The 26,118-nt window shown below is 65.4% G+C and overlaps 4 protein-coding genes across 4 annotated transcripts; 2 read left to right on the plus strand and 2 right to left on the minus strand.

The window, feature by feature from the left end:
• Positions 1-4,250: 4,250 nt before the first annotated feature.
• PLICBS_010559 (uncharacterized protein) lies at positions 4,251-6,071 on the minus strand (the record flags this gene model as incomplete). Its single annotated transcript, XM_018326311.2, has 2 exons — positions 4,251-5,911; positions 5,972-6,071. 2 exons carry the CDS (start codon positions 6,069-6,071, stop codon positions 4,251-4,253), a joined length of 1,761 nt encoding a protein of 586 aa, XP_018174628.2.
• A 9,678-nt stretch (positions 6,072-15,749) lies between these two features.
• Positions 15,750-17,570, plus strand: PLICBS_010560 (uncharacterized protein; the record flags this gene model as incomplete). Its single annotated transcript, XM_018326307.2, has 1 exon — positions 15,750-17,570. One exon carries the CDS (start codon positions 15,750-15,752, stop codon positions 17,568-17,570), a length of 1,821 nt encoding a protein of 606 aa, XP_018174624.2.
• Positions 17,571-20,128: 2,558 nt separating this feature from the next.
• On the plus strand, positions 20,129-22,397 carry PLICBS_010561 (long-chain fatty acid-CoA ligase; the record flags this gene model as incomplete). The annotated part of the gene is made up of 4 exons (XM_018326306.2): positions 20,129-20,568; positions 20,642-21,063; positions 21,123-22,246; positions 22,305-22,397. The coding sequence occupies 4 exons, from the start codon at positions 20,129-20,131 to the stop codon at positions 22,395-22,397; spliced, it is 2,079 nt and encodes a 692-aa protein (XP_018174623.1).
• A 573-nt stretch (positions 22,398-22,970) lies between these two features.
• Positions 22,971-25,910, minus strand: PLICBS_010562 (ubiquitin-specific protease doa4; the record flags this gene model as incomplete). Its single annotated transcript, XM_018326305.2, has 2 exons — positions 22,971-23,849; positions 23,898-25,910. 2 exons carry the CDS (start codon positions 25,908-25,910, stop codon positions 22,971-22,973), a joined length of 2,892 nt encoding a protein of 963 aa, XP_018174622.1.
• Between the last annotated feature and the right edge of the window lie 208 nt (positions 25,911-26,118).

Raw genomic sequence — 26,118 nt, forward strand, 5'->3', positions numbered from 1 at the left:
GTCCCATTCCCATCCCAGTCTCCCGCTGCTGCGTCTTCGCGGTTCCGATCTGGACGAGTACGTACGGAGTACAACACTGTCCTGTTTTGCGGCCAGTTCCAGTAACGGATCCCCTAAGCCGTTTGACGCGGATGCGCGGGTCCTCGCCTGTGCCGGCGGCGGGGACTCGCGCGATCAAGGCTCTCCCCTGGCACCGCGGCGAGTGAGTGACAAACGACATGTGGGCACCATGACGATTGGACCCGCGGATACAGAAGCGAGGGCGCAGGTGAGCGTCCGGGAAACGACTCACCGGGCGGGCGTTGGAATAGCAAACAGGTATCGCGGTACAAGTGTCGGTCAGCCATCTAAGCAGGCAGGATATCATGCTGGCGTAGCATAGCCCGCAGCCTTGAACGCAAGGTGAGCCGCGCCGGCGAGAAGCCACTTCCGTCGCGCCGAAGCCGTCGTCGTCGTCGTCGTCGTGGAATCATACAGGCGCCGGCATCAGCACTACCGAGCGTCGAACGCGGCCTGGAAGCTGCTCGGCCACGCGCGCCGAATTGTCCACCATTTGGCGGGCGTTGGACTGTCCGTCCGTCTGACAGCCCAGCCCGAGTGTGCATGCAAGCTGGGAATAATCGCAAGGCATTGATTCCCCCAGCATGCTCACGCACGCACGCACGCACGCATCCAGCACAGCATCGCCGCCGCCGCCGCCCGCCCGCCGCAACGGGCTACCCCGGGGTCCCGCATTCGGCTCCCGCATTCCGCGCCTCCGCAAAGTCTATCGCGGGGGAGGAGCCCTCCCACCACCCCCTTCCTCCCCTCTCCCCTGCGCACAGTCATCCGTTAAATAACAGGCGACTTAAAAAAAGGAGATAAATTAAAATACATCGTGTCGCGGCAAACACATAAGCTACCGTTGCGGGAGAAACTCAAACCATGGGCTGGCCGGCCGAGGGAAGGGGGGTGTGGAATGATTTGAAATGTCGACGGGTGCCTGGAAGCGGTGTTTTGCTTGATGGGCGGACTGGCGGCTCCGATGGCCCGAGCGAGCAATTCTCGCGGACTGGCCCAAGAGCTTGCCCGGATCCGAGGCTGCTACTGTTGCTGCTGCCGCCGCTGCTGCTGCTCTACGGAAGTTCTGGGGGCACGGCCACGGCAGAGCATCAAGGCGCTCCAAGTTATAGGCAGGGTTCCAGGTCGTAATACAGCTGGCAAACCCCGCCACCCGCTGCCATTCAATCAGCTGTCGACCCCCGCGAGGCCCACTGGGGCACGTCGTCGCCTGACAGCCAGAGCCAGACAGCAGGCAGACAGCCTGGCAGGGCGGGCGGCGCAGCGACCGAACCGACGGGACAGCTGAGAGCAACACCACCCGACCTCGCTGAGGCCACCACCGGGGGGAGGGACCACCCCTGCATCCACCTCCCCCCATCGTCCCACCTCCGGATCGCTGTGCTCCAGGCAGTGCCCCTTCCGGCCTGTTTTCGCACCATGCCCCCCCTTGGGCCTCGTGCACACCACCACCACCACCACCACCACCACCGCCGTCGTCCATCCTGCCCCTCGATCCTGCGCGACAGAGCGTGGCCCCATCGGGCGATGATTCGAGAGGGGGGGAGAGCGCGCGCGCCGGTCGTCCGTCCGCGTGAGGTGCGAGCGAGCGAGCAAGTGCGGTGCAGGGACACGTCAACAAGCCCAACGGGGACGACGTCGACGACGGAGGGGAAGGTCGGTCACGCAGCACCACCACCACAGCCAGCCAGCCAAAGCCCGCCCCGGGAGTCGCGCGCGCGCGGGGAGGGGGAACAATAAACACACAGAATAGGAACCGGGGACGGGAGTGGTGTTTGTTGTTGGCAGGAGGGGAGCAGGATGTGCAGCACCTGGTGACCCGTGATGACAAGGTGATGTCGCCGTGACGGCGGATGCGACGACGCAACGTGCGCCCATCGAATTGCACCTACGTACACCCGTACGGTGTTGTTGTTCCATGGCAGCAGTCGCGCGGTCTCCTGCACGGACACTGAGCGGCTCCCCCGTCCGTGCCGCCCGTCGTTCGATCGATCGCTGCGATGCGCTCGTACGTTTGCACACTCCAGTACAGCAGTACGCACGCACGCTCCTTCGCGCCAAACGAGCAATGGCACGGCAGCAACGTCGTCTGCCCGCGTTCTCGTAGTCTAATCTGCCTGCCCCGTGGACTGCCGCTACCGGCAGGCGGGCCTTGACCACTGCCGGCGTGCCATCGTCCATCCATCCAGCAGGGCGGGCAGACAGGGCAGTCCCACTGCTGCATCCGCACAGGCCCGCCCGGCTAGGTTCAGGGCACTTGGTGACAGCTGGAGCCTTGGTGCTGCCCGGGAGTGGATTCCATGGGCTGGGAGCTCTGGCCCTGGCGCAGGCCTCGTCCCACTCGCAGGGCGCGGCCATCATTGAAAAACACGCTGGGCTTATACTGCTGTAACTGACGTGCTGCACCACTTGGGGACGGGAGCTCGGGCTCACCTATTCGTAGTGCCTGTGGCGCTTGCTCGCTTGCAGCCAGGCACCCGGCCGGCGATGGCGGCGCAGCGCAATGCAGCGCAATGCACAACGCCGCGCAGGCAGCATCGACAGACAGGACGAACCGGCCACGGGACGGGATCCATGAATGGATGGATGGATATGCCTCACCGCTCGGACGCCGCAGTTCATCATGCCGCAGTTTTATGCCGCCGCATCACCAGCAGAAGCCCGGCAAAATTTTCCGCGCCTCTCATCGCTCCCCGCCCCGTCGTATGTACGAAGCATGCAAGGCATGCACCCGGGCAGCTAGATTCTCATCTCTGTCCCATGTCCGCGGCCGCGTCTTTGCCCGCAGATGATGGCGACGATAAAGAGTTTTTTGAGTTATAATGATGCTGATTAGCAGCAACGTCCTGTATGGACGTGGCCATGTATGTCCCTGCATGTGTCTCCAGTTTGCGTGCCCCAGCGACCGAGTGCCCCCGACGGACGGGTAATGCACGCATGAGTCGCAAGCAAGCCTCCCTCCAGCCCTGCACAGGGGACAGGACGCACGCAGGCGGGAGGTCAAACCAAGAGGTCGTCGGCCCGAGATGGCTCCCATCAAGCTGCGCACTAATACTATGACAAGCTCGTGCTGGCGCCCGCCTGGCCCTCGAACCCACACCGCTTGCGACCTCCTCTCCAGTCCCCGTCCCAGCCAGATGGCCAGCCAGGGCAGCCATCATCGCCCGGCTGCAGCGCGCGCCCACCCAAGGCATTCATACATGCCCGTCATCGTCGCCCGCCGCCCTGGCCACCACCACCACGCCGGGGGCGCCGCCGGCTCGTGCCCTCGCCAACTCACGCTGCGACTCTGGCTCAGAGAAAATGGATTGCAGAGCATGCACAGCACTAGGCTTCCATGTTGCCTAGCACGCACGTAGTTTGCAGACCGGCAGGGCAGGCCAGCGAGCATCAACGCATCAGAGAATTTCAGCGCCCATTCGGCCCTACTGGAGGCTAATTGGACCGCCCGCCCGCGACGACGCCCCGGTTGGGCCGGCAAGTGACCGCGCCACTGGCCTGGCCTCGCCTGGCAAACGCCCTCAGGCCCCTCACCGCCCGTGACGCCGTCTTATGCCCGTGAGCCAAATCGGGCGCCGCCTGTCGCGCGCGGCCATGATCCCCGTTCGCGTCAAGTTTACTCTGTGGTAGTACAGTCGAGAGTCGCTCACGCCCTGCGTGTTGCAAATCACTTCTCCGAGACGTAATGCACAGGACACGGTGACGATTGCTGTAATGCAAATTTTATCATGTTTTTCCGGCTCTCTAGTACCGTAGTAGCGGTCTGCCTCGAGCCCGTTTCGTCTTTTTGCAAAGCTCTTTTGTGGGGGGGGGCGGCGCGGCGCGCCAACAACACTTTTTCATCAACACCCTTTCCTTGCCCGCGCGGCTTTTGCTGCCATGCCTCCACTCGCCCGCCGCCGCTTTTGTCTTGCCTTCGCCCTGGTCGCGTCGTCCGAGGTCGCCCCCGGCGCGATCCCGTCTTGTCCTCCTAGTACCTAGTGCCGAGTACACACTGCCCACTGCCCGACGTGATGCGTAGCTCCCGTGGGAGATGCCGAAAGAAACTTGAGACCGTGGTATCATTCCAAGCAACGCCTCGCAGTGCCGAAATCAAAAGAAAAAAAGACATTAGTGTTGTTTGTTGGGCCGCTGCGCCCCGTCGTATTATGCGAACCGTAGAGTCGCCGGCAGAGAAAAGAGTCGATCGACTACCACCCCTTGGAGTGGTACCCGTTGAGGGCCTCCTTGGAAAAGTACTGGTTCCAGCTGGTCGAGTCGTCCTCCGTGTCCTTCATGCAGGCCTTCTCCGGGTACTGCTTGAGGTTGGCCACGTCGTGCGACGTGTGCCGCCGCTTGAGCACGGCGTTGGCCGTCGACGACTTTTGCTGGCGCTCCCAGAGCAGGTGACGGCGCAGCGACTCGGTCAGCTCCGTCGCCAGCATGTTGCGGCGCGTCGTGCGCGGCGACAGCGCCGCCTGCGCGTGCACGTGGTTGGGCGCCGCGGCGATGGGCTGCGCGCTCGACCGCGGGATCTCGCTGATGGGCTTGAGAGCGTGGTGCTGGTGGTGCCGCATACCCTTCATCATGAGCGGCGCCTCGTCCGAGTCGTTGGGCGAGCCGCCCAGAGAGGGTGCGCTCGGGCCCGCGCGGGACCGCGGGATGGCCGACGTCGACTGCGAGGCGTGGTTGCCGAGCGCCTTGGCACGGTCGTTTTGCGCCATCATGATGCTGATGAGCGACGGCCGCGACGTCAGGTTAACCTTGGACGGCACGCGGGCAAAGAGGTTCTCGTCGACGACGCTCGACTTGCCACTGTCCTCCACCGAGTCCTCCCAGTCCGACGAGTCCTCGTCATCGTCGATGGCGCTCTCGTCCACGTACTCGGCCTCTGTGTCCGAGTCGATGGCCGGGTCGCTCTGGTCAATGGTCCGCGTCATTACATGGTTGCTAAAGGACGCCTGCTTCTTGGCGAAGCCGGCCGGCCGCGGCGAGGCAATGGCGCTCTTGAGCGACGACTCCTCACCCGACGAGCCGCCGAGCGTAAACATGGACTTCTTGGCGGCGACTGCGGCGACGGGTGGCACTGGTGCCTTGAGGTTGTCGACGCTCTGGCCCTGCTCGCTCGAGGAGCACGAGCCGCCCAACGCAAACTTGGCCGGCTGCTTCTTAGGCTGCACGGGCTTGGCGGCGGGCGACGAGCTCGGCTCGGGGATGGCGTCGTGCGTCGCCTGCGGGAACGCCATGACCTGGGCGGCGGCGGGCGAGAAGCCTCGCACCACGTTGGTGGCCCGCGGTCGCGGCGGCGAGGCCTGCGAGTCGTCCGACTGCCGATCTGAGTCCTTGGAAGGGGACTGCGATTCCGTCGTGGTGGAGCCGGACCGCTCAAAGGCGGGTGCAGGGATGGGGAGCTCCTTGCGGGTGGCGGGAGTGAAGGGGGCGGTCGGCGCCGCCGCCTGCTGGGTGGTCGGCGCCGACAGCGGCGCCTTGTCCTTGACGATGGACACAATCATCTTTTCAAAGTCGTCGGAGCTGATGTGGCGGTCGCGCTTGCTGCGGCTGCTGGTAGACGAGTCCATGCGTCGTATCCTGGGGCGGATCTCAAGGGGAGCCGATACTGATGTGAACTCGACGGCCTCGTCCTCGAGCGAGTCGACGCTGCCAGAGAGCTGAGGGACGTCGGGTAACCTCGTCTCTGCGGGGACGTCCTGGGGGAGGGTCTGAGTGGTGGTCGTAGTGGTGGTGACGGGAGCGGCAATCTCGGGCGTTGTGGTGTCGTCACTCTCCACGAGCTGTTCTCTTTGCCACAGGCGCCAGCTCAGGTTTTCTAATCTCCGGCCTTGCTCGACAGAGTCTGCGCAGCGGGAAAACACTGGCGAGTGGTGCGGTCAGCGGCGTCGTCCGGACAAACCCAGGTCAAAAGAAGGCTTACCCGTCCACATGCTATACAGATTCGCAGGGTTGGCCGTGTCGACCTTGTGGATGACGTTGGCGTCGACGGTTAAGACGTGCGTGTCTAACCTATACGGCATGGTGCTGTGAGGAGGAACCAGCCCGATTGTGCGGTTCTCGTGCGTGGCCCGTGTGTTCGTTTGCGTTTGCGAGTGCTCAGGCGATGCCTGCTGCGGAGACGGGGCCGGAGGGGTCGCGCGGGCTGTGTGCTGCTCGACGGTGCTCGGGTGCTCGTGGCAGTCGGCGGGTGCAGGCTGATGTTGTTGATGTGTCGAGAGTCGAGGTGGGAGGCGGCCGGCCGGGGGAGCGATGTAGTTATGAAGGTGTGTGTTGCGTGTGTGTGCGTGGGCGAGAGTGTGTGTGTGTTCAGAGGATGCGAGTCGGGTTGGGTGGGTGGATGGGTGGGATGGGGGGTAGACAAGAACCTTAAGGGAGTCAGTCAGTCAGTCGCCGGTGCGGTGTACGGAGTACGGAGTACAATGCTACCTGTGCTTTGCTGGGCCCAACGAGCAAAGGAAGGAAGGAGAAGCAAGGGCCACGAGGGGGTGTGGGGCGTGGGCGGAGGGGCGTGGGCGTGGACGTGGGCGTGAGCGTGGGCGCGCCGCACAAGAGGGTGCGAGGAGGTACCGGGGTACGTACCCTCAGAGGTGGGCGTCCTGGGCAGGGACGGACGGAGGCGCCGTGCGGGCTCAATTCCAGCCCAAAAGTCCCGCGACCAGGTGACCTGCGCTTGCCCGAGAGGGGCAGCGCCGCCCGCTTGGGGACTGGATGCAGCCAGAAGCCGCCTAGACCTTTCAAAGCAGTCTAGACCCTATCTGGCAGCACATGGCGCGGTTAACCCCCCGGCCTCCGTTTTCGCCCTGCCAGGCTCGGCTGCCCATGTGACGGTCGGTCAACCCCCGCCAGCGCCAGCAGGCTCCGTTTCGGCCCCGTCACCGAGGCCCAAATCGAACCGACCGTCTGCCCCAACGGGCAAGTGGACGCAGGGGTCGGAACGGTGCACCCTGCGTGGCAGGGCAGTCGAGAGCAGTCAGCGCTGCCCGCGACGGGGCGGTCGCCGCGATCTCGACCGCGGAGAGCAGAGAGGGGAGGCGGCGTCACGAGGGTTTGCCCGAAACGGCGGGTCAAGTGAGGGCGAGCGGACGGGCTGCGTTCGTTTGCTCCGTTCCAGGCTCGGCCGGGGCCAACGCTGCAGCATCGTCGGTCGCCAGTCGTCGCTCGACGCCATCACGGGGAGGGGCAGTGGCAATGGCAAGGGCAAGGGCAAGGGCAATGGCAATGGCAATGTCAATGGCTATGGCGACGGCAATGGCAGAGGGGGCGATGATGCCTGGACCGCGGAGTCGTCGAGGGGTCGTCGTCGCGCACGCAGTGCGAGTCACGCCCGCCCACGGCAATGTGCGTGCACTGCCCTGCCATGTCCTGTCCTGTCCTGTCCTGTCCCATCCTGCCCTGCCCTGCCCTCGACGCGCGCCCATCACGAATCGCCAAAAGCGACGTCGCCCGCCGAGGCATCGTCGCCGTTTCAGCCTGGTCAATTGGCCGTCGAGCGTCGGCCAGCTCCAACCCCCGCGACGACTCGCGTGCTGCCGGAAGCGCCCTGGGCGAATGGATTGCCGGGGCCGGCGACCCCAGGGCCAATCCCCCAGACAAAAGCCCCCCGTGGGATGGGATGCGGATGCGACGTGCCCTGGTTGGGGGCCGCCCGTGCCAACCAGGGCAGGGCTGCCATGCTGTCAGTGGAGTGGCTCCAGCGCACCGTCCAGCTGACCCGTGACGCATCGCTGACGGGACGGGAGGTGATGCGTCCCCCGGATTCAGGGCAGGGCATGGATGCCAGTCACCGCAGCCAGGCCCAGTGCCAGGTCAGATTGCTGCGCCCGTCCGCCCGCCGCTGAATCGACGCGCAGCTGGCATTGTGGCCATTCGTCCCGCCGGCGGCCCATGCACGAGATCATGGGGGCTGGCAGAGGCCAGGAGGCGACTCGAGGCGATCCCTCCGCACTCGTGCGCTGCGCTCGACAATCCATATACGACGTGCCGCCCAGGCTGGACCAGGCCCGCGGTGGCAAAGGGTCCATCCCATACATCCCGTCCGTCCCATGGATGCCGCCCGCGACAGCTGCGCGGCGGCCGGTCACCTGGGCAGCGTGCTGACTTGGGTCTCCAGCGCTGTCCGCCTCGGCGCGTCCAGGCTTGCCGGGGCAGGCCTGGCTTACAAGTGCGCGGGTCATCTGCCGCCGGTCTGCCAACGCATCCGTCCCATGACCGCCGGTCGGGGTGGAATGCTTTTTCCACGTACGGACAACGCACAGCAATTGAGGAGCTGATGCCTGGTGGACTGCCGCGCCACTCCCATCCGTTCTGTACGGTCGCTCAGACACCGCCAGGCGTCTCAGGCATGCTGTCGCCCGTGGTCGCCTCGCGCGGCCGCGGCGGCTCACTGGGATTGCAGGCGCAGGCAGGGCAGGCACCTCGCTGCCATCCCTCCCAAGCCTCCCATGGGGGGGGGGGGGGGGGATGGGGGGCACACCGATGAGACTGATTAGGATGCGACACCGGGGAGCCGGCTGGCTAATTGCGGGCTATTGTCGCAGTCCCGAGAACCTGAACGCCGGGACCGCGGAAGCGTCCCGTCTTGACCGCCGGGTGCTGAGCACTAGCCGGCCGCGCAGGTGCGTTGACAGGTCGACGCGGCGCACATGATGATGCCGGCGACGAGATTGGCCCTGCCACGGCTTGCTGGGTATTATTTTCGTACCGCCATGTTGTGCTTTGCGGTCCGTGGCGCCCGCGTGGTGTCAACGGGGCCCCCGGACAATGTAACGTGCCCCGAGCCCCTGGCATCAAGTCAAGCTCGAGCACCGGCCGCCGGGGCACGGGTGCCCCCGCGAGCCTGCGATGCCCGGGAGCCGACGAACAAAGACGGCGGTCACGACGACGCTCGTGCACGCGAGGGACCAGACGCACGACAGGCACGCAGGCCCCAGACACGGCAGAGGAAAAGAAATGACGATTGGACCTGCCAACGTGGCACTGTAGTATATCGCGTGAAGCGTGTCTGTTGCAAGCTGGACAACTGGGATGTTCGCTGCCGGCACGGTGTCGTAGTTTCATGGTGCAAATGACGCTCAGCTCGGGTCGTCATGCAAGGGCCGAGCGCGCCTGTGCGAGTCGAGTCGCAGAGCCGCCCGAAATCGATGTGTCGCTTCTCGCGGGATTGCCAGACGAAGCAGCAGCCTTGGAAATGCAGATTCGCGCGCCAGAGCAGCCCATCGGTGGCTGGCGGGTGGCGCCGCAGGGATGCGATTCGCGCGGCGGCCGGGCCCCCTTCCCCGGCGCTACTGCGCTAGCTGCCCGGCGTCCTGGGACGGCCCATGTCTGCTGTTGCAGAGAGGGATGCATCGAGGGGAGGGGGAGGGGAGAGACGGCTCTGTCGCAGGTCGTCTGCACAGCTACGACACGACACTACTGAACGGCAATGTAACTTGGCGCAGAGGCGAGCGGGAGGGGAGCACAGCACTGCGCTGCGCTGCAACCTGAACATCTCAAACAGCAATCTCAGGACATGCGAGCGCTGGGACCCGACGCGACCGTGGCGCGCGTGCCCGAGCCCCAGCCCGCGCCCCGGGCATCAGCCACAGCCAACATCGAGGTCATCTGAGCGTCCTCGGCCAATGGGAAGCGGCCCAGTCCATGCCGCCCGCCGCGCCACCCCGGCGCTTTGGGCGGTGCTTGGATGCGTGCGAGCGAGCGTGCGCGCCCGTGTGCGTTTCCACGCTCACCTTTATCCCCGGTGCCGTCCCGGATCGAGCGCGGCAGACACACACAGACACGTGCATTTCAAATCCCCCAGCTTGCTCCCGACGGCACGTCGATGCTCCGGCCAGCATACGGCCACGGCGCCCGCGCGCATGGCATGGCATGGCATGGCATGGCATGGCATGGCATGGCATGGCTTGGCGTCGCGTCGCATCGCAGGCCCTGCCCGGCCACGAGGGCGAGCCGCGCCCGGCGCGTCGATGCGCTGCAGCAAACACATCGCCGGCAGCCCTCCTCGGCACGCACGCCCACTGGAACGGGTGCCCGTGGCTCGTTTATGACAGATCACCGCGGACGCTGCCCCCGTGTGACCCGGAGCGGCGGGACCCTCGCCCTGTCTCAGGCCCAGCATCAGGGCTCCGGCTTCGTCAGGGGCTTGCTTCTGCCACCTTGTTCCCCCGGGGAAACGCTGCCTTGCCCCATTCAGCCGCCAACGTGGCCGTGTACGAGTAATCGTCTGCATTCTTCCGCGTGTCTGCTCGATGAGGGATCGCTTGTGCCGCCGCACGATCGAGCGAGCTGCGGCATCGCCCGCGTGCTTGGCAGTGGTGGACCGGGGACCTCACACGCTTGAGACGCTCACCTCGCGCGGCCCAGCGCCAGTGCCGTCATGGAGTGCCACGACACGGGCCGCAATGCTTTTCCTTCGTAGTGCCGCCCAAGGGGTTTGCTTTGGCTTTGTTTGCCTCCGTCCCTTCGTACCTGCGTCCACCACCTAGCTTGGCCCGCAAACATGATGCCGTGTCTCAGATCTCGCCTCTTCTCTCCCCCGATGAAGCTCGGGGCGCACCAGCTGCGAAGCCTCCCGCCGCAGAAACGGCCGCCAAGAGGGCTCCCGAGAGACAGCGTGCTCAGGCCCTGGGCAGGCGAACGTCGCAGACGCGCGCGGGCGTCTCGTCATGGCCTGTCGCAAGGGAGGGCCGCCGGCGGCGGACGTGAGGGAGCCCGGCCCCGTCATCTATCACATTGAGCGGTGCGTAATGCGAGATTCAACGCTCTCGCCGCCCGCGGGCGCACCGAGACACAACAGTGACGGCTGCGCTGACGAGCGTGCCCCCCCGGGGGGTTTGGACTTGGGGACTTGGACCTGTCGGCGACCGTTGCGGAGGCCGGGCCGAGGCAGCCCCGAGTCTCATGCCGGTCTCGACGGGCGGGCGATGCCAGCGATTCCAGCGATCGCGGCCGCAGACGCCCTGCGCACCGAGCTCCCGGTGGGAACTGCGTGTCAGATCCCCGATAAGCGAGCGTCTTCCCCAGACGGCCGGCTTTGACTCCAGATGAGCGCTGAAACAAAGCAAAGCTGCTAGCGGCGGCGGCGGCGGCGGCGTCTGTCCAGCGCCGCACCGGGTGCGTCGAGTAAAGGCTGTCTCTCCCGAGTCGCCCTTCGATTGCATTTCTTTTTGAATTCAATTCCCATGCCCCGTCCCGTTCTGGCGCGGCCGCAGACGGCAGGCGAACGGTAGACGAGTATGGCAGCTGTGTCGCCACCGTTTCTGACCTTTTGCCTCCCTGATCGGACGGGACTTTTGTGCTCACCGAGGTGACGGGCAGCGTCCGTCCGGTCTCAGAGCGGCGGTGGTTCACCGTCGTCGATGGCGGCGACCGTTCCGCAGGTACGGATCTTTGTCGTGTTGCCAGTACCGTTGCGTGTGTACCCCCGTACTGTGACTGGCACGGCTCATGTTGTACGTAACACCGCCCAGCATGGCAGGTGCAAAGGGGCCTTGCGGCACCCACGCCGCCTGCATTCTATTCGCCAGCCCTGCCCACGAGAACAATCCAAATTTGCATTCGCACGCACCAACGCCGATGGATTCCGCTCGGAATCCCATCCAGCGTCCCTCACTCCGAGGTTGGCGGGCGCCGAGCGCCGGCTCTGCACTCCCCTGAGCCTCTCGCGGCATGGCGACGTCGTCTCCAGCAGCCCCAACGCATCCCACCCCCGGCCCAGCCCCCGCAATGAGCCGACGCCGACGCTGCGTGCCGCGACCACGCGGACGACGGCGACGACATCCTTGGACGTCTTCGAGAATCTTCACCCCGGATGCCTCTCGCGGCCGGCAGTGGCGACATTGGTCTGGGGCAAGGCGGGGGAGGAGACTTGACAGCTGCCCTCTTTGGACGTCGGATGGACCAGATCAGCCTGGACACGCTCCGCCGGCGCTGGTGCTTGGCCCTCGAGCCGAGTGTAACAACCCATCGCCGCCCCCCGTGCTGACATGCGCTGTGCCGCGAGCTCCACCGAACCCGCTGGCCTGCAAGACTGGCTTCTCCGCGTGACGGCCCACCACGCATGGAACGTAAACTCTGCTGACCGCGCGTGATCCAGGACCCTGAATTGAGCAAGTGGACTGGTCGACAGGCGCAGGCTGCCTCTGGGCCACGTCCAACGGTCTGCGGGCACGACAGGGCACTGCCCAGCTCGATTGCCAGGATGATCCCTTTTCGCGCGATACGAGCGTGTGTAACGGTCAACGTCGGGACCGCCGGTCCGCAGTGCGAGTCACCGCCGTCTTGACGACAGACGGCAAACGACAAATAACGCCTCTGCTCTGCCACGAATCAAGAGGGCTACAATTGTCGGGCTCGGGTCTGAACCCCGAGACCGTCCGAGGACCCTGAGCCGCTCCCGCACGCCGGCTCCGCCTGCCAATTGCCATTCAGCCACGGCCGCCGTCGAAGAGCATCGAGCGGGCCCCACAGTCGCCGAGGACCCCGACGGTGGGCCAGGGTCGTCGCCGCGAGGTAAACGGCAGAACGGCCGGTAAATCAATTTGCCTGAGCGCGGGTCTTGAACATCACGAACAGAGGCATCACGGCATGGCACTCGCACTGAGGCCTCGAGTGAGGCTTCGAGCGAGGCGTCGGGCGTCGCGTCGAGCGCTCTCGAATGCTGACGCCCGTTCCCTCGGTCGGTGTCATTCAGCGCACTCACTCGACAGTCGACACTCCCCTCATCCAGGCGACGCTTTACCCGCACGGCTGCGCGGACTGGCGGGACTGATGCCGTCGGTTAATATCAACCTCACCACGGTCACGTATAATGCCCAAGTCCCGAGGGCCCGCGTCGAGTCAGCCTCCAGATCAAATCCTGACGGCCCGACGGGCAGCGCCCCGCCGCTCGGCCAAATGGTGGTCCCAAGTCTGCGGATACCAGGCAAGCGCCGGCATGCAAACTCCAGTTTAAACAATGGACCCGCGATTTACTTGCACGAATTTATCGCCATGATATTATTCTGGTCGAGAATTCGGCAAATGCCATGCTGCGTCTGCTAGCCCGACGCCGCTGCCCTTTGTTCGTCTGGAACGTCGCGCATGGTGCTAGTCTGCTGGGCACGCTCTCGCCACGGAGCCTTGCTGCGCGTCTTTGAGTCGACCGTGTTCGGGACGGTCCAGAGCGACGTTGCGCGACCGCAGTCTGATGACGGACGACAGCCTCCCACATCGTAGCCACCCAGTCCTCCCTTGGCGAGGTCGAGGCGTCAGGGCGCTGCGTGTCAAGGGATCACCACACCACCAGCTCTCCCTGCAGCGCGCCTCCCGCACGACGTGCGCTCGCCACAAAGAGCTCGACGCAGGGTCCATCCCCTTTGACCGAGCCCCCTTTTGTCGCCGCACTCCGCGTCCGTGTGCGCATCACGTGTCCCCATGGAGTACGTCGGACGCAAGGACGTGCCGCGAGGCAACGGACGTTGCACCCACGTGGGCGCGTCCCTGCTTGCATCCGAATGACACCCGCCGGCAACACTTGCCTCTGGCTGCGTCTGCCAAAACGATGCCGCGCTGACACGGACGGGGTCGACGTCGCCGGGTCATGTGTCGGCCGCTTCGCTCGTGATGCTGCGCCGTATGTCTCAAATTGGTCGCTCGAATTCGTCAATCAGCTCCGGTACCTGAATGACGTCGCACCCGCCTATCCAGATTCCTGGCGACGTCGGACGCGCCCGCGCACAAGGTGGCCAAGTGACCACGTACGTGGCACCGCACCACAAGGCTGACGCCGTTTGCGATGCCCGTGGCTCAAGTCACCACGGTCGTCTTGACGTTTGGCCCCCACGCTCGCCTCGAGAGGACGACGAGCGGCTCACCGACGTTGCATGCGTGCCAGCGGCTTACTGCTAGCATCAGATGACGCCTCAGCTCCGGCTCGCAGGCGCCCGGCGCCACATGGCTCCCGTCTTGCCGCGCAGCCCCCAAAGACGCCGCGTCCCGTGCACGTTATTTTTGTCGTCTCCTTTGAGCGCTCGTCTCAAGCGATGCTGGGGCCACGACGCCCGGCTTGCTACAGCCCGCACGGCTGGTACCGTACGTCTGGTCACACCGACATCGCTGCGTCCTGCAATTTGGCGACGCGGCTGAGCGTGGGGGTGCCTCTACAAAGCAGAGCACTGCGTGATATCTCGTCGGAGGCTCGCCGGTCACCGGCGATCCCTTGAGGGCGTCGACCTGAATCACCTCAGGAACGCGACCGGCGGCCAATGGCGGCAGATGGACGGACCCTGTCGCCGTGGATCCTGGAATGGCAACCGGCTACGTACGATGCCGTCGCCGCCGTCGCCGCCGTCGCCGCAGTTGCGTGATGAACTTGATGGCTGACGTTTGCTCCGGCAGCTGGCGCCGCCACGGCGAGTCGCGCGATGCAGAGCCGGCGTACTTCGTATGGGCCCCTGCGTCCGACACAGTTGACGTGCATGCCGTCGGGCGTCGATTTGATCGAACAATTATTCTGATTTATCGTGGCCGCGAGTATCCGTGGCTGACGGCTCACCGCTTCCAGAGCTGGCAGCAAGACAAAGCGATGTGGCGGACCGGGCAGCGTTCGGGAGGAAGGACTTGTTGACGGGCGTGGGCTGCCTTGACTGCTGGCATGCCGTTTTCCTGGCCTCACGACATACGATAGACCTGGCATCGATCGCGCATATGCACAAAGGCTCATCGGTAGATCTCGGCCGCTCGCATGAGACGCGGGAAAGCTCCAGGGTATGCAGGCGGGTATCGCGAGGTCGTCGAGCTGGTGTACGCCCGCGGGTATGTGGGCATTCGTTAAGCAACATGCGTCTCACGGTACGAGCTTACCACAGACTCGAACGTGCCCTCACAACACGCACGTATCCGATCGCACATTGTCCCGGAGCACCCCAGAGGCGGGTGACGACGGGAGCCGAATCGCACTTATATGCCAGCCTACCCTACACCCAGTATAGGTTTGGCTGACATCTTGATCCTGCCAGACTGATTGCACAAGCGGACTCGCATACGACAACGCTTCTATTATAATCACTCGGTCTGCTACAAGCGGTATCAGTATGGATGAAAGACAGTCGTCTTGCTTGCATGGCCGCCTGCATGGCCGCGACTTCGGGTAGCCAGTCCTGTCAACACAGATGGAGCCAGACCTCGCATGAAAACGCCAAGTGCAAAGTAGGCACCCTGCATTTACAGAGCGGCATCGTGCCCGGATCATCTATTTTCGGACCGCCCCTAGGAGAGGCCGCTGCAGGAACACGGAATAGCTGGCCACCAGAGAGGCAACACGACGGAGAGCCCAACGGCTGACCAGTCTCGGCAGTTGGACTGTTGCACAGCAGGATTGAAGGCTCCAGGCTGCCGCCCGAAGTGCCTGATTCGTGAGGGCCCCCCATTCCCCTATCCGAATGGATCCGTGGCTTCTTCATTCGCGCTCTGCTCGTCGTCCATTTGAGAGCTGGCCGGCTGCTGGTCCGTGCTAGAGACTCGGCGACCAACACCGCGACGCCGCGCAATAATTCGAACCGACCAACACGTCCTCGCCATTCCACTGCCCAGAGAATTTACGCGCGCGAGACCCGGCTCAGTCGGCTGGCACGGGGTAGCAACTGGCGGAGGTGAGCCCGGCGACGATGTGACCGTCAAACTGCCACCATCCTCTGACGCTTCCGCGAGTTGACCACTGCACGATGCCGCTGTTCGCCGTCGGCAGGCGCATACAGCGCTTGTATCTCGTTTCCGTCGTCGCCGTCTTCGTCATAGGCCTCATCTCCCTCATCCAGTACTCGCCCGACGTGGTGCGCCCGTCAGGATGGATTCGCAAACGCCCTGACCCGCGGCCGCCTCAGGCCAACCACCCCATCGATCGTCTGATGCGCGAGTCCAGCGCCCACTTCGAGGACCTGCTGGCGAAAAGGTCCAACACTGTCGAGGAGGCCGCAGCCCGGTACCGCGAGCGGCGCGGCCGTCACCCGCCGCCCGGGTTTGACGTGTGGTTCTCACAGGCCCAGGCAGACGGGGCCATCGTCGTGGAGGAGTTTTTCGACCGCATTCACCACGACCTCAACCCCTTCTGGGCTCTCGACCCCAAAAAGCTGCGGGCGATGACCAGCAAGCAGCCACAGGTGATTCGTGTGCGCAGCGGCAACGTCAGTTTCGAGACGGACAACCCCAACCGGCCGCAGTACATCCAGCTGTGGACGGCGCTGCTCAAGGAGACGGAGCCTCACCTGCCCGACCTCGACATGGTGGTCAACGTCCTCGACGAGAGCCGCATCCTAGTGCCGTGGGAAAAGATAAACGAATACGTGGCCGAGGAGCGGCTCAAGAGGAGAATCGCCGATCCCAAGGAGGTCAAGACGCGGTACAGCGGGCTGGACGGCGATGGCGAGCACGACGTCTACGACCCCGGCTGGGTAACCGACGATGCCAACAAGTACTGGGACTACCTGCGGGCGACGTGTCCGCCCGACAGCCCTGCGCGGAGCCTCAACAGCTTGGCGTCGTTTGACGTGCCCGTCGAGTATCCGGACGAGGCGATGCCGTATGCGCCCGAGGGCTTCGTCGAGAACGCCACCGAGGCCCGAGACCCGTGCCTGCAGCCGCACCTGCGCGGGATGCACGGGACGTTTATCGAGAGCATCAGCATGTCGACGACGCGCGAGCTGCTGCCCATGTTTGCGGGTTGCAAGCTCCCGCAGAATAACGAGATACTGGTGCCGGGGGCCATGTACCTCTCGGGCGGCGACTTCTACTCGGGCGGCGAGGATCACGGGCCGGCGTGGGGCCGCAAGAAGACGGGCCTGATATGGCGCGGCACGGCGTCGGGCGGCCGGAACAAAGTGGATAACTGGTGGCACTTTCACCGGCACCGGTTCGTCCAGATGATGAACGCCAGCACGGTCGAGGCGGTGGAGCGCGGGGACGGGGAAAAGGGCCCGACGTTTGGACTGTGGCAGGTTCCGGCGCACCTCAAGGGCAGGCTGGGCCGGTGGCTGGCGTCGTTTGCCGACGTCGCGTTTGTCAACCTCGAGTGCTTCCCGAGCGTGCAGGAGGAGGTGGGGTTTGGGCCGACCAGGCACACGGAGACGAGCCGGCGGTGCGCTTACACGTCGCCGTACATGGCCATCAAGGACAGCACGCCGATGAAGCAGCAGTACGGGTACAAATTCCTGCCGGACGTGGACGGCAACTCGTTTAGCGGGCGGTGGAGGGCGTTTCTGCTATCGACGAGCCTGCCGCTCAAGGCCACCATCTACGCCGAGTGGCACGACGACCGGTTCGCGCCGTGGGTGCACTACGTGCCGTTTGACAACTCGTACGCCGACATCTACGCCGTCATGGACTACTTTTTGACGCACGACGAGGCGGCCGCGAAGATTGCGGCCGAGGGCAAGCAGTGGGCGGAGAAGGTGTACCGGCGCGCCGACATGAAGCTGTACATGTGGCGGCTGCTGCTCGAGTACGCGCGGGTCGTCGACGATGAGAGGGACCTGCTGGCGTACGTATGATGCCGAGGGCGACTGCGTAGTGGCGCGCCTACATGGGGGCTACATGCCGATGAAGACGCGGAATAATCCCAGGAACGGGGCGACGGACTATATACGTCCGTGGACGGCGACGCGGTGGCCGTCGTCGGAGAGGGTGTTGACGATGGCGTCGATGTCGTCGATGTCGTCGCCCAGGCAGGCGATTGCGTATGTAAGCAAGAGCACAGTATGTACTGTAGCAACGGCGATTGACGAGTAATAATAATGTGCCATCCTGGACGGCAGGCTAGTCTCGGTGTAATCTGTGGAGCGTCGGTCAGATCTCGGCGGCCGGCGTCGAGGCGGCAGCTCGGTGAAGAGATGCTCGGTCGACACGTGCGATCAACAAGGGGACCAAGGTCAGACGCCGTGCTCGTGAGCCCGAGGCTGCGGTGCTGGCGCCGGCGCACGGGTCATGCCCAAAGGGTGCAAAGAGCCGGACGAGGCAGATGAGGAGAGTCCAAAGGGTTTGCAGCCGCGGCTGGATGACAGGCGACGCTCCACACGGGACGGGCAATTTCCCCGGTGAGACGGGACCCCGCAACCACCAACACCACCAACCCAGGAGGAGCACGCCAGCACATGTGACACGGCGCCGAGGCGAGGCGTCGCAGAGGATGGAGGAGTCGTCGCTGCAGTAGCGCACCTTGGCTGCGACGCGTCGATAGAGTTGCGTCGGGTGGCGGCGGGCGCAGGCGTGTTGTGTTGGCCGGGGACGCGCAGCGCAGCGCAGGGCCGTTGTTGTCTGTTGGCCCGCCTTGGGAGCTGAAGCCAACGTTCACGCAAGTGCCGCGCAGCTCGTTTGTACGTAGGCACGTCGCAGTGGTCGGGTGCGAGTAATTTGCAGTCATGCGCTGCTGCTGCTGCTGCTGGCGGCGGGTGTCTTGTGCGGTGGTGACATGACATGGATGGACGGACAGGAGCAGGGCCAGCCGCAGACGGACCGTCAAAAGGCGCGGCGGCGGCGGTGGATCTGTGTGGTCCGCCCGGCGCGTGAGCCGGCCTGTGCCTTTTCGGCGCATGCGAGGTTATTGCATTGTGGCGGCGACGCAGGCGACAGCCGAGACTGGCCGCCAAGACGCGCTGAGAGGCGATTGAGACACGGTTCGGGCACGCAGCTGGGCAGAGGCAGAGGCAGACGCCGACGTGTCCATTGTCGCGCTCCTTGGCGGGTTGGCGAGGTGCGCGTGGCGCCGTGGGCTGAGGCAGCAGCCGCGACGAGGGCGAGGAGAGGAGGGCCTTTGAACGAAGCCGAAGCGTCAGTACGAGTACTTGACGTGCGAGAGGTGCGTTAAAGCCTGGCCTGGCCTGGCCTGCTTTCGCCTGCCTGGCCGCCGGCAGCGAATGATCCTGGTCACGATGGGCGATGGGCGATGGGCCATGGGCGCGCGATGGGCCATGATGGGGCGGATGGGGCACGAGCCGTGCGGTTTGGGTTTGTTGGGAGAGGGGGAGGGAGTGGCGCGGGTCCATTGCGAGGCCGCGCGCCCAATGAAGCCGCGGCGCTGACAGGGCCCCCCTGATATGATGGCATTGATCGCTGTGCCGCTCGCTGGAGAGCGACCACGGCGCTCTGTCGTCCGCCGGGCAGCGCGGGCAGCCAAGGTACCTGCGCCGACTCGACTCGCACGCGGCGTGACACACATGGCCGGGGGCACGCACGTTGCCGTTTGTTGGGAGGCGACGGCAGCCTCGACGACGGGGCGGGCGGGCAAGAAGCGGCCAGAATGCAGGAATATCGCCATCATCCATCTGCCTCGGCCGTCTGCCCGCCCGCCCTCCTCCACTCGAGGCACGTCGACAATCAGCACGCGGCTCGGCCGCTGCAGCTCCGTGCCGCGGCGACGATTTTTTTGCGCGTCGGGTGTGGGGAGAGGCTGGGGCACCGCTGCTGCAAGCCCGCGACCCCTGTAGGCGAAGCGCCCGGTAGCGCGAAATGGGCGGGCGGGGTGGGCCCGTGGCTGGCAGCTCCGGCCCAGCAGGTTCCTGCGCGATGGCGGCCCCCCCCAAACGGCAAGGCAGTGGGAGAGAGAGAGCCTGGAGGTGCTGCCCCAAGCCCGCCCGCCACGGCCCCTAACCCCCCAACACCCCGGACGGCGCAGCAACCTGGAGGCCAGGGATTGGTGGCCCGCACGCCGCAGCTTTGCTTGGCTCGGCGTCAGTCCCCACGAGGCGGCGCGCGCACGCACAGAGGCAAGACACCCCGACAGGGCCGTGGACCGCAGAATCCAGCCAGCCCGGCAGCTGCAGCAACCAAGCAGCAGCCCGCAGCGGCACCAGCGAGCAGTGGCCAACTCGCCTCCCGTCCTCCTCGCCTTCGTCATCACCACTCTCCGCTCGTCGTGCCGCCTGCCCAGCCGCCTCTGACCTCTCTTCAACACCGTCGGCCCCGTCGTCGACTCTCCTCCGACTGCGCTCCCCTCCTCCTCTCCCCCCCTCTCTCGTCTTCCCGTCGACCTCGCTCCTCCTCCTCCTCCTCCTCCTCCTCCCCCACCCCTCATCGCCAGCGCGTGCTCTCGCCGCCCCCCCCGTCGCCCGTCATGGACTTCACCTCGGGCATCATGCCCCTGACGCAGGTGCACAAGCCGCCCTTCACCGTCGAGGCGCCCGGCTACGAAAAGGTCCCCGGCGAGACCATCCCGCGTCGCCACCCGCGGGCCAAGAACGGCCTGCTCAACCGCCCGGCCGACGACGTCGCCACCGTCTTCGACCTGATCCGCCGCAGCGCCCGCGTCTACCCCAACCACAACGCCGTCGGCAGCCGCAAGCTCATCAAGCTGCACCGCGAGACCAAGAAGGTCAAGAAGAACGTCGACGGCGAGGTGCAGGAGGTCGACAAGGAGTGGCAGTTCTTTGAGCTGTCGCCCTTTTCCTTCCTCACCTACAAGGACTACGAGGCGCGCGTCCTGCAGCTGGGCTCCGGCCTGCGCAAGATTGGTCTCACCTCGGAGAACAAGCTGCACATTTTCGCCGCCACCAGGTATGTCTTGCCCTCCCGTCATCCTGTGCCTGTCGCCTTGGCTGCCATGTCCCTCGACTAACACACACCCCAGCGTCCAATGGATCTCCATCTCGCACGGCTGCGCCTCGCAGAGCATCTCCATCGTGACCGCCTACGATACCCTGGGTGAGAGCGGCGTCGCCCACTCGCTCGTCCAGTCCAAGGCGAGCGCCATGTTCGTCGACCCCCAGCTCCTCAAGACGGCCGCCGGGCCCATCAGCCAGTCCGAGGTCAAGACGGTCATCATCAACGACCAGAGCAACTTTGCCGAGGGCGGCGAGATCGAGTCCTTCAAGGCCGCCAACCCTGGCCTAACGGTCTACACGTACGAGGAGGTGCGCAAGCTCGGCGAGGAAAACCCTGTCGAGCCCGTGCCCGCCAAGCCCGAGGATCTCTACTGCGTTATGTACACGTCTGGCTCCACGGGGCCCCCCAAGGGCGCCTGCATCACCCACGAGGCGCTCGTTGCCGGCAGTAAGTAGCTCCGCGCGCTCACATCTATGGGCACGCCTAAGCTAACGTGCGCTTCACAGTCACCGGCCTGCTCACCTGCGTCGACGAGTGCGTCAGCGACAAGGAGGTAGTCCTCGCCTACCTCCCCCTGGCCCACATCTTCGAGATGGCCCTCGAGAACCTGGTGCTCTTCATCGGCGGCACCCTCGGCTACGGAAACCCGCGCACGCTGTCGGACGTGTCGGTCAAGAACTGCGCCGGCGACATGCGCGAGCTGCGGCCCACGGTCATGGTGGGCGTGCCGCAGGTCTGGGAGACTGTGCGCAAGGGCGTCATGGCCAAGCTCGGCAGCTCGAGCCCGCTGATCCGCTCGCTCTTCTGGGGCGCCTTTAGCTACAAGGGCTTCATGTCGCGCAACCGGCTGCCGCTGGCGAGCATCTTTGACGGCATCGTCTTCAGCAAGGTGCGCGAGCTGACGGGCGGCCGCCTGCGCTTCACCATGAACGGCGCCAGCGGCATCGCCGACGGCACCAAGCATTTCCTGTCGCTGGTGCTCGCGCCCATGCTGACGGGCTACGGCCTCACGGAGACGTGCGCCAACGGCGCCCTGGGCTGCCCGCTCGAGTACTCGCCCAACGCCATCGGGCCCATCCCCGCCGCCATCGACGTCAAGCTCGTCTCCATCGACGACCTGGGCTACTCGACCGACGCCAAGGTGCCGCAGGGCGAGATCCTGCTCAAGGGCCTGCCCATCATGCGCGAGTACTACGACAACCCCGAGGAGACGGCCAAGGCCCTGACGCCAGACGGCTGGTTCCGCACCGGCGACATTGGCGAGTTTGACGCCGACGGCCACCTGCGCGTCATCGACCGCGTCAAGAACCTCGTCAAGATGCAAGGCGGCGAGTACATCGCCCTCGAAAAGGTCGAGTCGGTCTACCGCGGCGCCCAGACCGTCACCAACGTCATGGTCCACGCCGACGCCGAGCACTCGCGCCCCATCGCCATCATCATGGCCAACGAGAAGATTCTCGCCGAAAAGGCCAGCGAGCTCGGCGTCGACGAGCACAGCATGCACTCGGACCCCAAAGTCCGCGCCGCCGTCCTCAAGGACCTGCAGGCCACGGGCCGCCGTGCCGGCCTGACGGGCATGGAGATTGTCGCTGGCGTTGTCGTCACCGACGAGGAGTGGACGCCCCCGAGCGTAAGTCTTTGATTCCATCCGGCTCTTCGTGTGTCATTTGCTAACTCGAGCCTGCCAGGGTCTCGTCACCGCCACGCAAAAGCTCAACCGCAAGGTCATCCGCGAAAAGTTCAAGAAGGACATTGACGCCTGCCTCAAGAACGTGCCTTAGGAGAGCCATGGAGCGGGGGGCGATTGAGCGGTCTCGGGGTTGTGCCTAGTACGAGCGACGATACCATGTAATGTACCGTGTATAGCATGTAGTGAATTCTGTCTGCCACTTTGCAGTGCCGTGGAAGTGAAGTTGTCCGGGAGCGTCTCTAGCGGCATGTCAGACGAGGCATGTATAGATGTATGCAATTGACCATGCTGGCCGCCTACCACGCCGACATCTGCACGACGCGACGACGCCCCGTACAACGCGTAGTACATGATATATAACCTGTATTGAGCCCCGCCGGTGCAGTAAGACGCGTGATACCATGTAAAGGCTGTACAACATGTACTCCGACTAACCTCCCTGTCGTACGATGACGATACCACGTAATGCAGCCCGCGCCATGTGTGAATTCTCCCGCTTGCTATGCTGTGCTATGCCTGCTAATCCGCCATTCGCAGCCGTCATTCCCTCATGGCCGCCAGGTCGCCCAAACCGTCATGCCGTGAATCAATCACTCCTACCGGCTGCCGGCTGCCGTCCAAGCCTGTCCGTTCCTATGGTCGTCGCCACTCTAACCCACCGCCGTCAGTCGGCCTCCTTGCGCCGGAAAAACACCAGGTACGGCACCGTGCCCTGCCCGTCGGAAAAGACGTGCCGCGCCGCGTCGGCTGCGTCGCCGCTGCCGATGCGCACCTTGCTCACCGACGAGTCGTTGCACAGGTACCACGCGTAGGGGTCGTGCGTGCCCGCGTCCCGTACGTACGCCTTGTAGTGGCCCGTCTCGATGCCCTTGCCGGCGTGGCAGATGACGGCGTAGCACTCGTACCGGAAGGGCGCCCGGAACGCACGGTCCGTCGTCATGCTGCCGCCGCTCGGGTCGACAAAGTACGGGCTGAAATCAAAGTCGTTAAAGTCCCAGGAGATGGCCGCGTACGACTTGCTCAGGTACCCCTGGGCGTTGACGTCGAAGCGCCGCAGCCCCAGGCAGAAAAGCGGCGGCATGCGCGCCAGCGACGTCGACTGGGTCGCGCGTGTGGCCCGGCCGCAGTGGTCGCACGTGTAGTTGTCGAGCGAGTTGCTGCCGGCCCAGCGCGCCATGACGTCGCCGAGGCTCGCGTTGTCTGCGCCCACGGGCACCGAGATCCACGAGAAGGGCGAAAAGGTGTAGGTGCTGGTGCCGCACTCGAGGCACCGCACCGTGCCCACGTCGAGCCCGCGCCAGTATCGGTCCACGAGCGATCGGTTGAGGCGCGTGTGGCCCTCCCAGTACGCCGCCGCCGCCTGCAGCACCGTCCGCCCCCGCGTGCTCGGCTGCTCGACGTGCCCGCCACGATCGCGCGCCAGGTTGGTCTCATCGTGCAGCTGGTCCATGACAAACGACATGAATTCTTGCGCGTCCTGTTGCTGGTGCCCGCCAAATTGCGCGTTTTCGTCGGTCGTCTTGCACAGGTGGCGCGAGTAGTCCTGTGCCTTGTCAGCAAAAGATCTCGAGCATGAAAAGAAGAGACTCACCATGAGCGTCTGCGCCTTCATCGTCTCAAACTTGCCCGTGCTCATCCAGTGAAACAGGTTCGAGATGATGCGAATCATGAGCTGCGGCGGGTCAATCTTCTCGCCCGCCTTGCGCGGCACCTTGGCCTGCATCCATTCCGAGTCGGCCAGCTGCCGCGAGAACTCGGGCGACGCCAGCAGCGCCTGCAGCGTGCTGTTGGCGTAGCACCAGTTTCGTGGGTTGTAGAGCCCCGTCGGCGCCCGCGCGATACCGTCGGGCTTGCCGCCGCGTGAGGGCCGCATGGGCTCCGGCTCCTCGGACGACGCCAGCCCGCTGTGCGTCGGCTTCTGCACCGCCGCGCGCGGCTTGGCCGGTGGCGCCGGCAGCTGCTCGAAGCGGTGCGGCGCGGAGGCGGCGGCGGAGACGGGCGGGCGCATCATCGACTGTCGCTCCGCCGGCCGCGAGCGAAGAAACTCCTCACCCGTCCGTGGGAAGCTCGGCCGCGTCGCTGTATGCTGCGCCTCCTGCTCGAGCGTGTTCTGCCACGCCCGCACGTCGGCCGGTTGCAGCGGCCGGATGATGTACTTGGACCCGCGCCGCTGGATGATGCCGTTGCGCTTGCTGGCGCGCGCGCGATCCGGGTCCGTCGCCTGCAGCGACCGCGGGCCCATGAGGTCGACCCAAGCGTCCAGCCCACCCCGGAGGATCCGCGGCGGCCGCCTCAGCTCGCGCCCGTAGTTGAGGTGCACCAGCGCGCGGTGCAGCGAGAGCACGACGATCTGGTCCGAGTTCTTGGGCGTCTGCGTCACCCGCTCCGAGCTCTGGTCGTAAAAGACGACCAGGTCGTACCCGTCGCGCCGCTCAAACAGCGGCTGGTCCTGTCGCGGCGACAGCACCATGCTCTCCGATATCTCGTCGGCCGAGATGTTGTCGCGTAGGAGGATGCTGGGCTCAACGCACACAATCGCCTGCGCCATGATGTGGCCCTCGTCAAAGTCCTCGCGCGAGCGGACGTCGATGAGCAGGATCGACGCCTTGCGCATTGCCTCGTATAGCTGCTGAGGGGTAATGTCGTCGCCGGGTGGTAGGTCCACCGTCTCTGCCTTGGGTGGCTCCGGCCTCGGCGGCGCTGGCCTCGGGGGCGGAGGTTGCGTGGGAGGAGGCGTGGGTTTCGGAGGGTTCTGTTTCGGATCTGATGGCTCAGAGGCGTCGGCGTCGGGCCTCATCGGGGGAAAGTAGTCGCCCTGCGCCGAGACGGACCCGGTCCGACTAAAGAGCCCTCGGGGCGTGCTCGTCGGCAGCCGAGCGGCCTCGCCCGAGACGCTCCCCCGCGCGGGGCTGTAGATGGCGTCGGGCAGCTTGGGCATGGCGTCAGTGTCAAGGTTGAGCTTGCCAGGCATCTCGCGGGGCCCCGAAGGGCGCTGGGCGGGGATGGGATACGTCTTGATGCGCGGGTCCTGGCCCGGCGAGGGCTGAGGGCCGCCGAGGTTGGCGAAACGGGCGGCGAGGTCGGCGTCGATGGACGAGCGCAGGGCGTTGCCGTGGAGGGCCTGGGGCTTGGGGTGGATGGGCGGCTTCTTCTTGGTTTCGGCGGCAGCGTTCTCCTTGGGGGCGCCGTTGGCGGCCGCGCGGATGACGGTCGGGCGCACGCCGGTCCGCCGGTTGTCCTGGATGATGTCGCGCTTGATGTGTTCGTAGGCGTCGCTCTGCGCGGAGATGCGCCTGAGGAGGGCGTTATGGGCCCGGGCCGCGTCGCCGCTGCGCATGGCCGGGTAGTCCTTGTGGTTGGAGACGACCTGGACGGCGATGATGGAGGCGCGAATGTACTCCTTGAGGGCGAGGCCGGGGCGGTTGAAGTCGCGGCTCATCTCCGACTGGCGCAGCGCCGCCTCGGCCTGCTCGAGCAGGCGGCGGATCGACTGGTTGGCATCGATGTCGGTCGGTATCGCGACGAGGTCCTCGATGTGCGGCAGCGGCGGCCGCCCGAGACCGTTGTGTCTGCCATCGGGCAGGCTATGCCTCGCAGTCGTCATGACGGCGATGGCGATGGCGCAGGTGGTGTGCCGCTGGCCGTCATCGGGTGTGTCGCGGCATGGGCTCGCTTGGAGCTGGCTTGCAGCGTATGGAGGTCGGGAAGTGTCCCGGAGGAGAAGCGTGGCCGTCGTGACCACCTTTGTCGAGCTGGGCTGCAGCTACAGACTGTGAGTGTCGTCGTCGTCCGCAGGTGTAGCGGGCACAAAG

The sequence above is a fragment of the Purpureocillium lilacinum genome (genome assembly GCF_023168085.1).
Source record: "Purpureocillium lilacinum CBS 284.36 DNA, scaffold_8, whole genome shotgun sequence".
Taxonomy (NCBI): Eukaryota; Fungi; Ascomycota; class Sordariomycetes; order Hypocreales; family Ophiocordycipitaceae; genus Purpureocillium; species Purpureocillium lilacinum.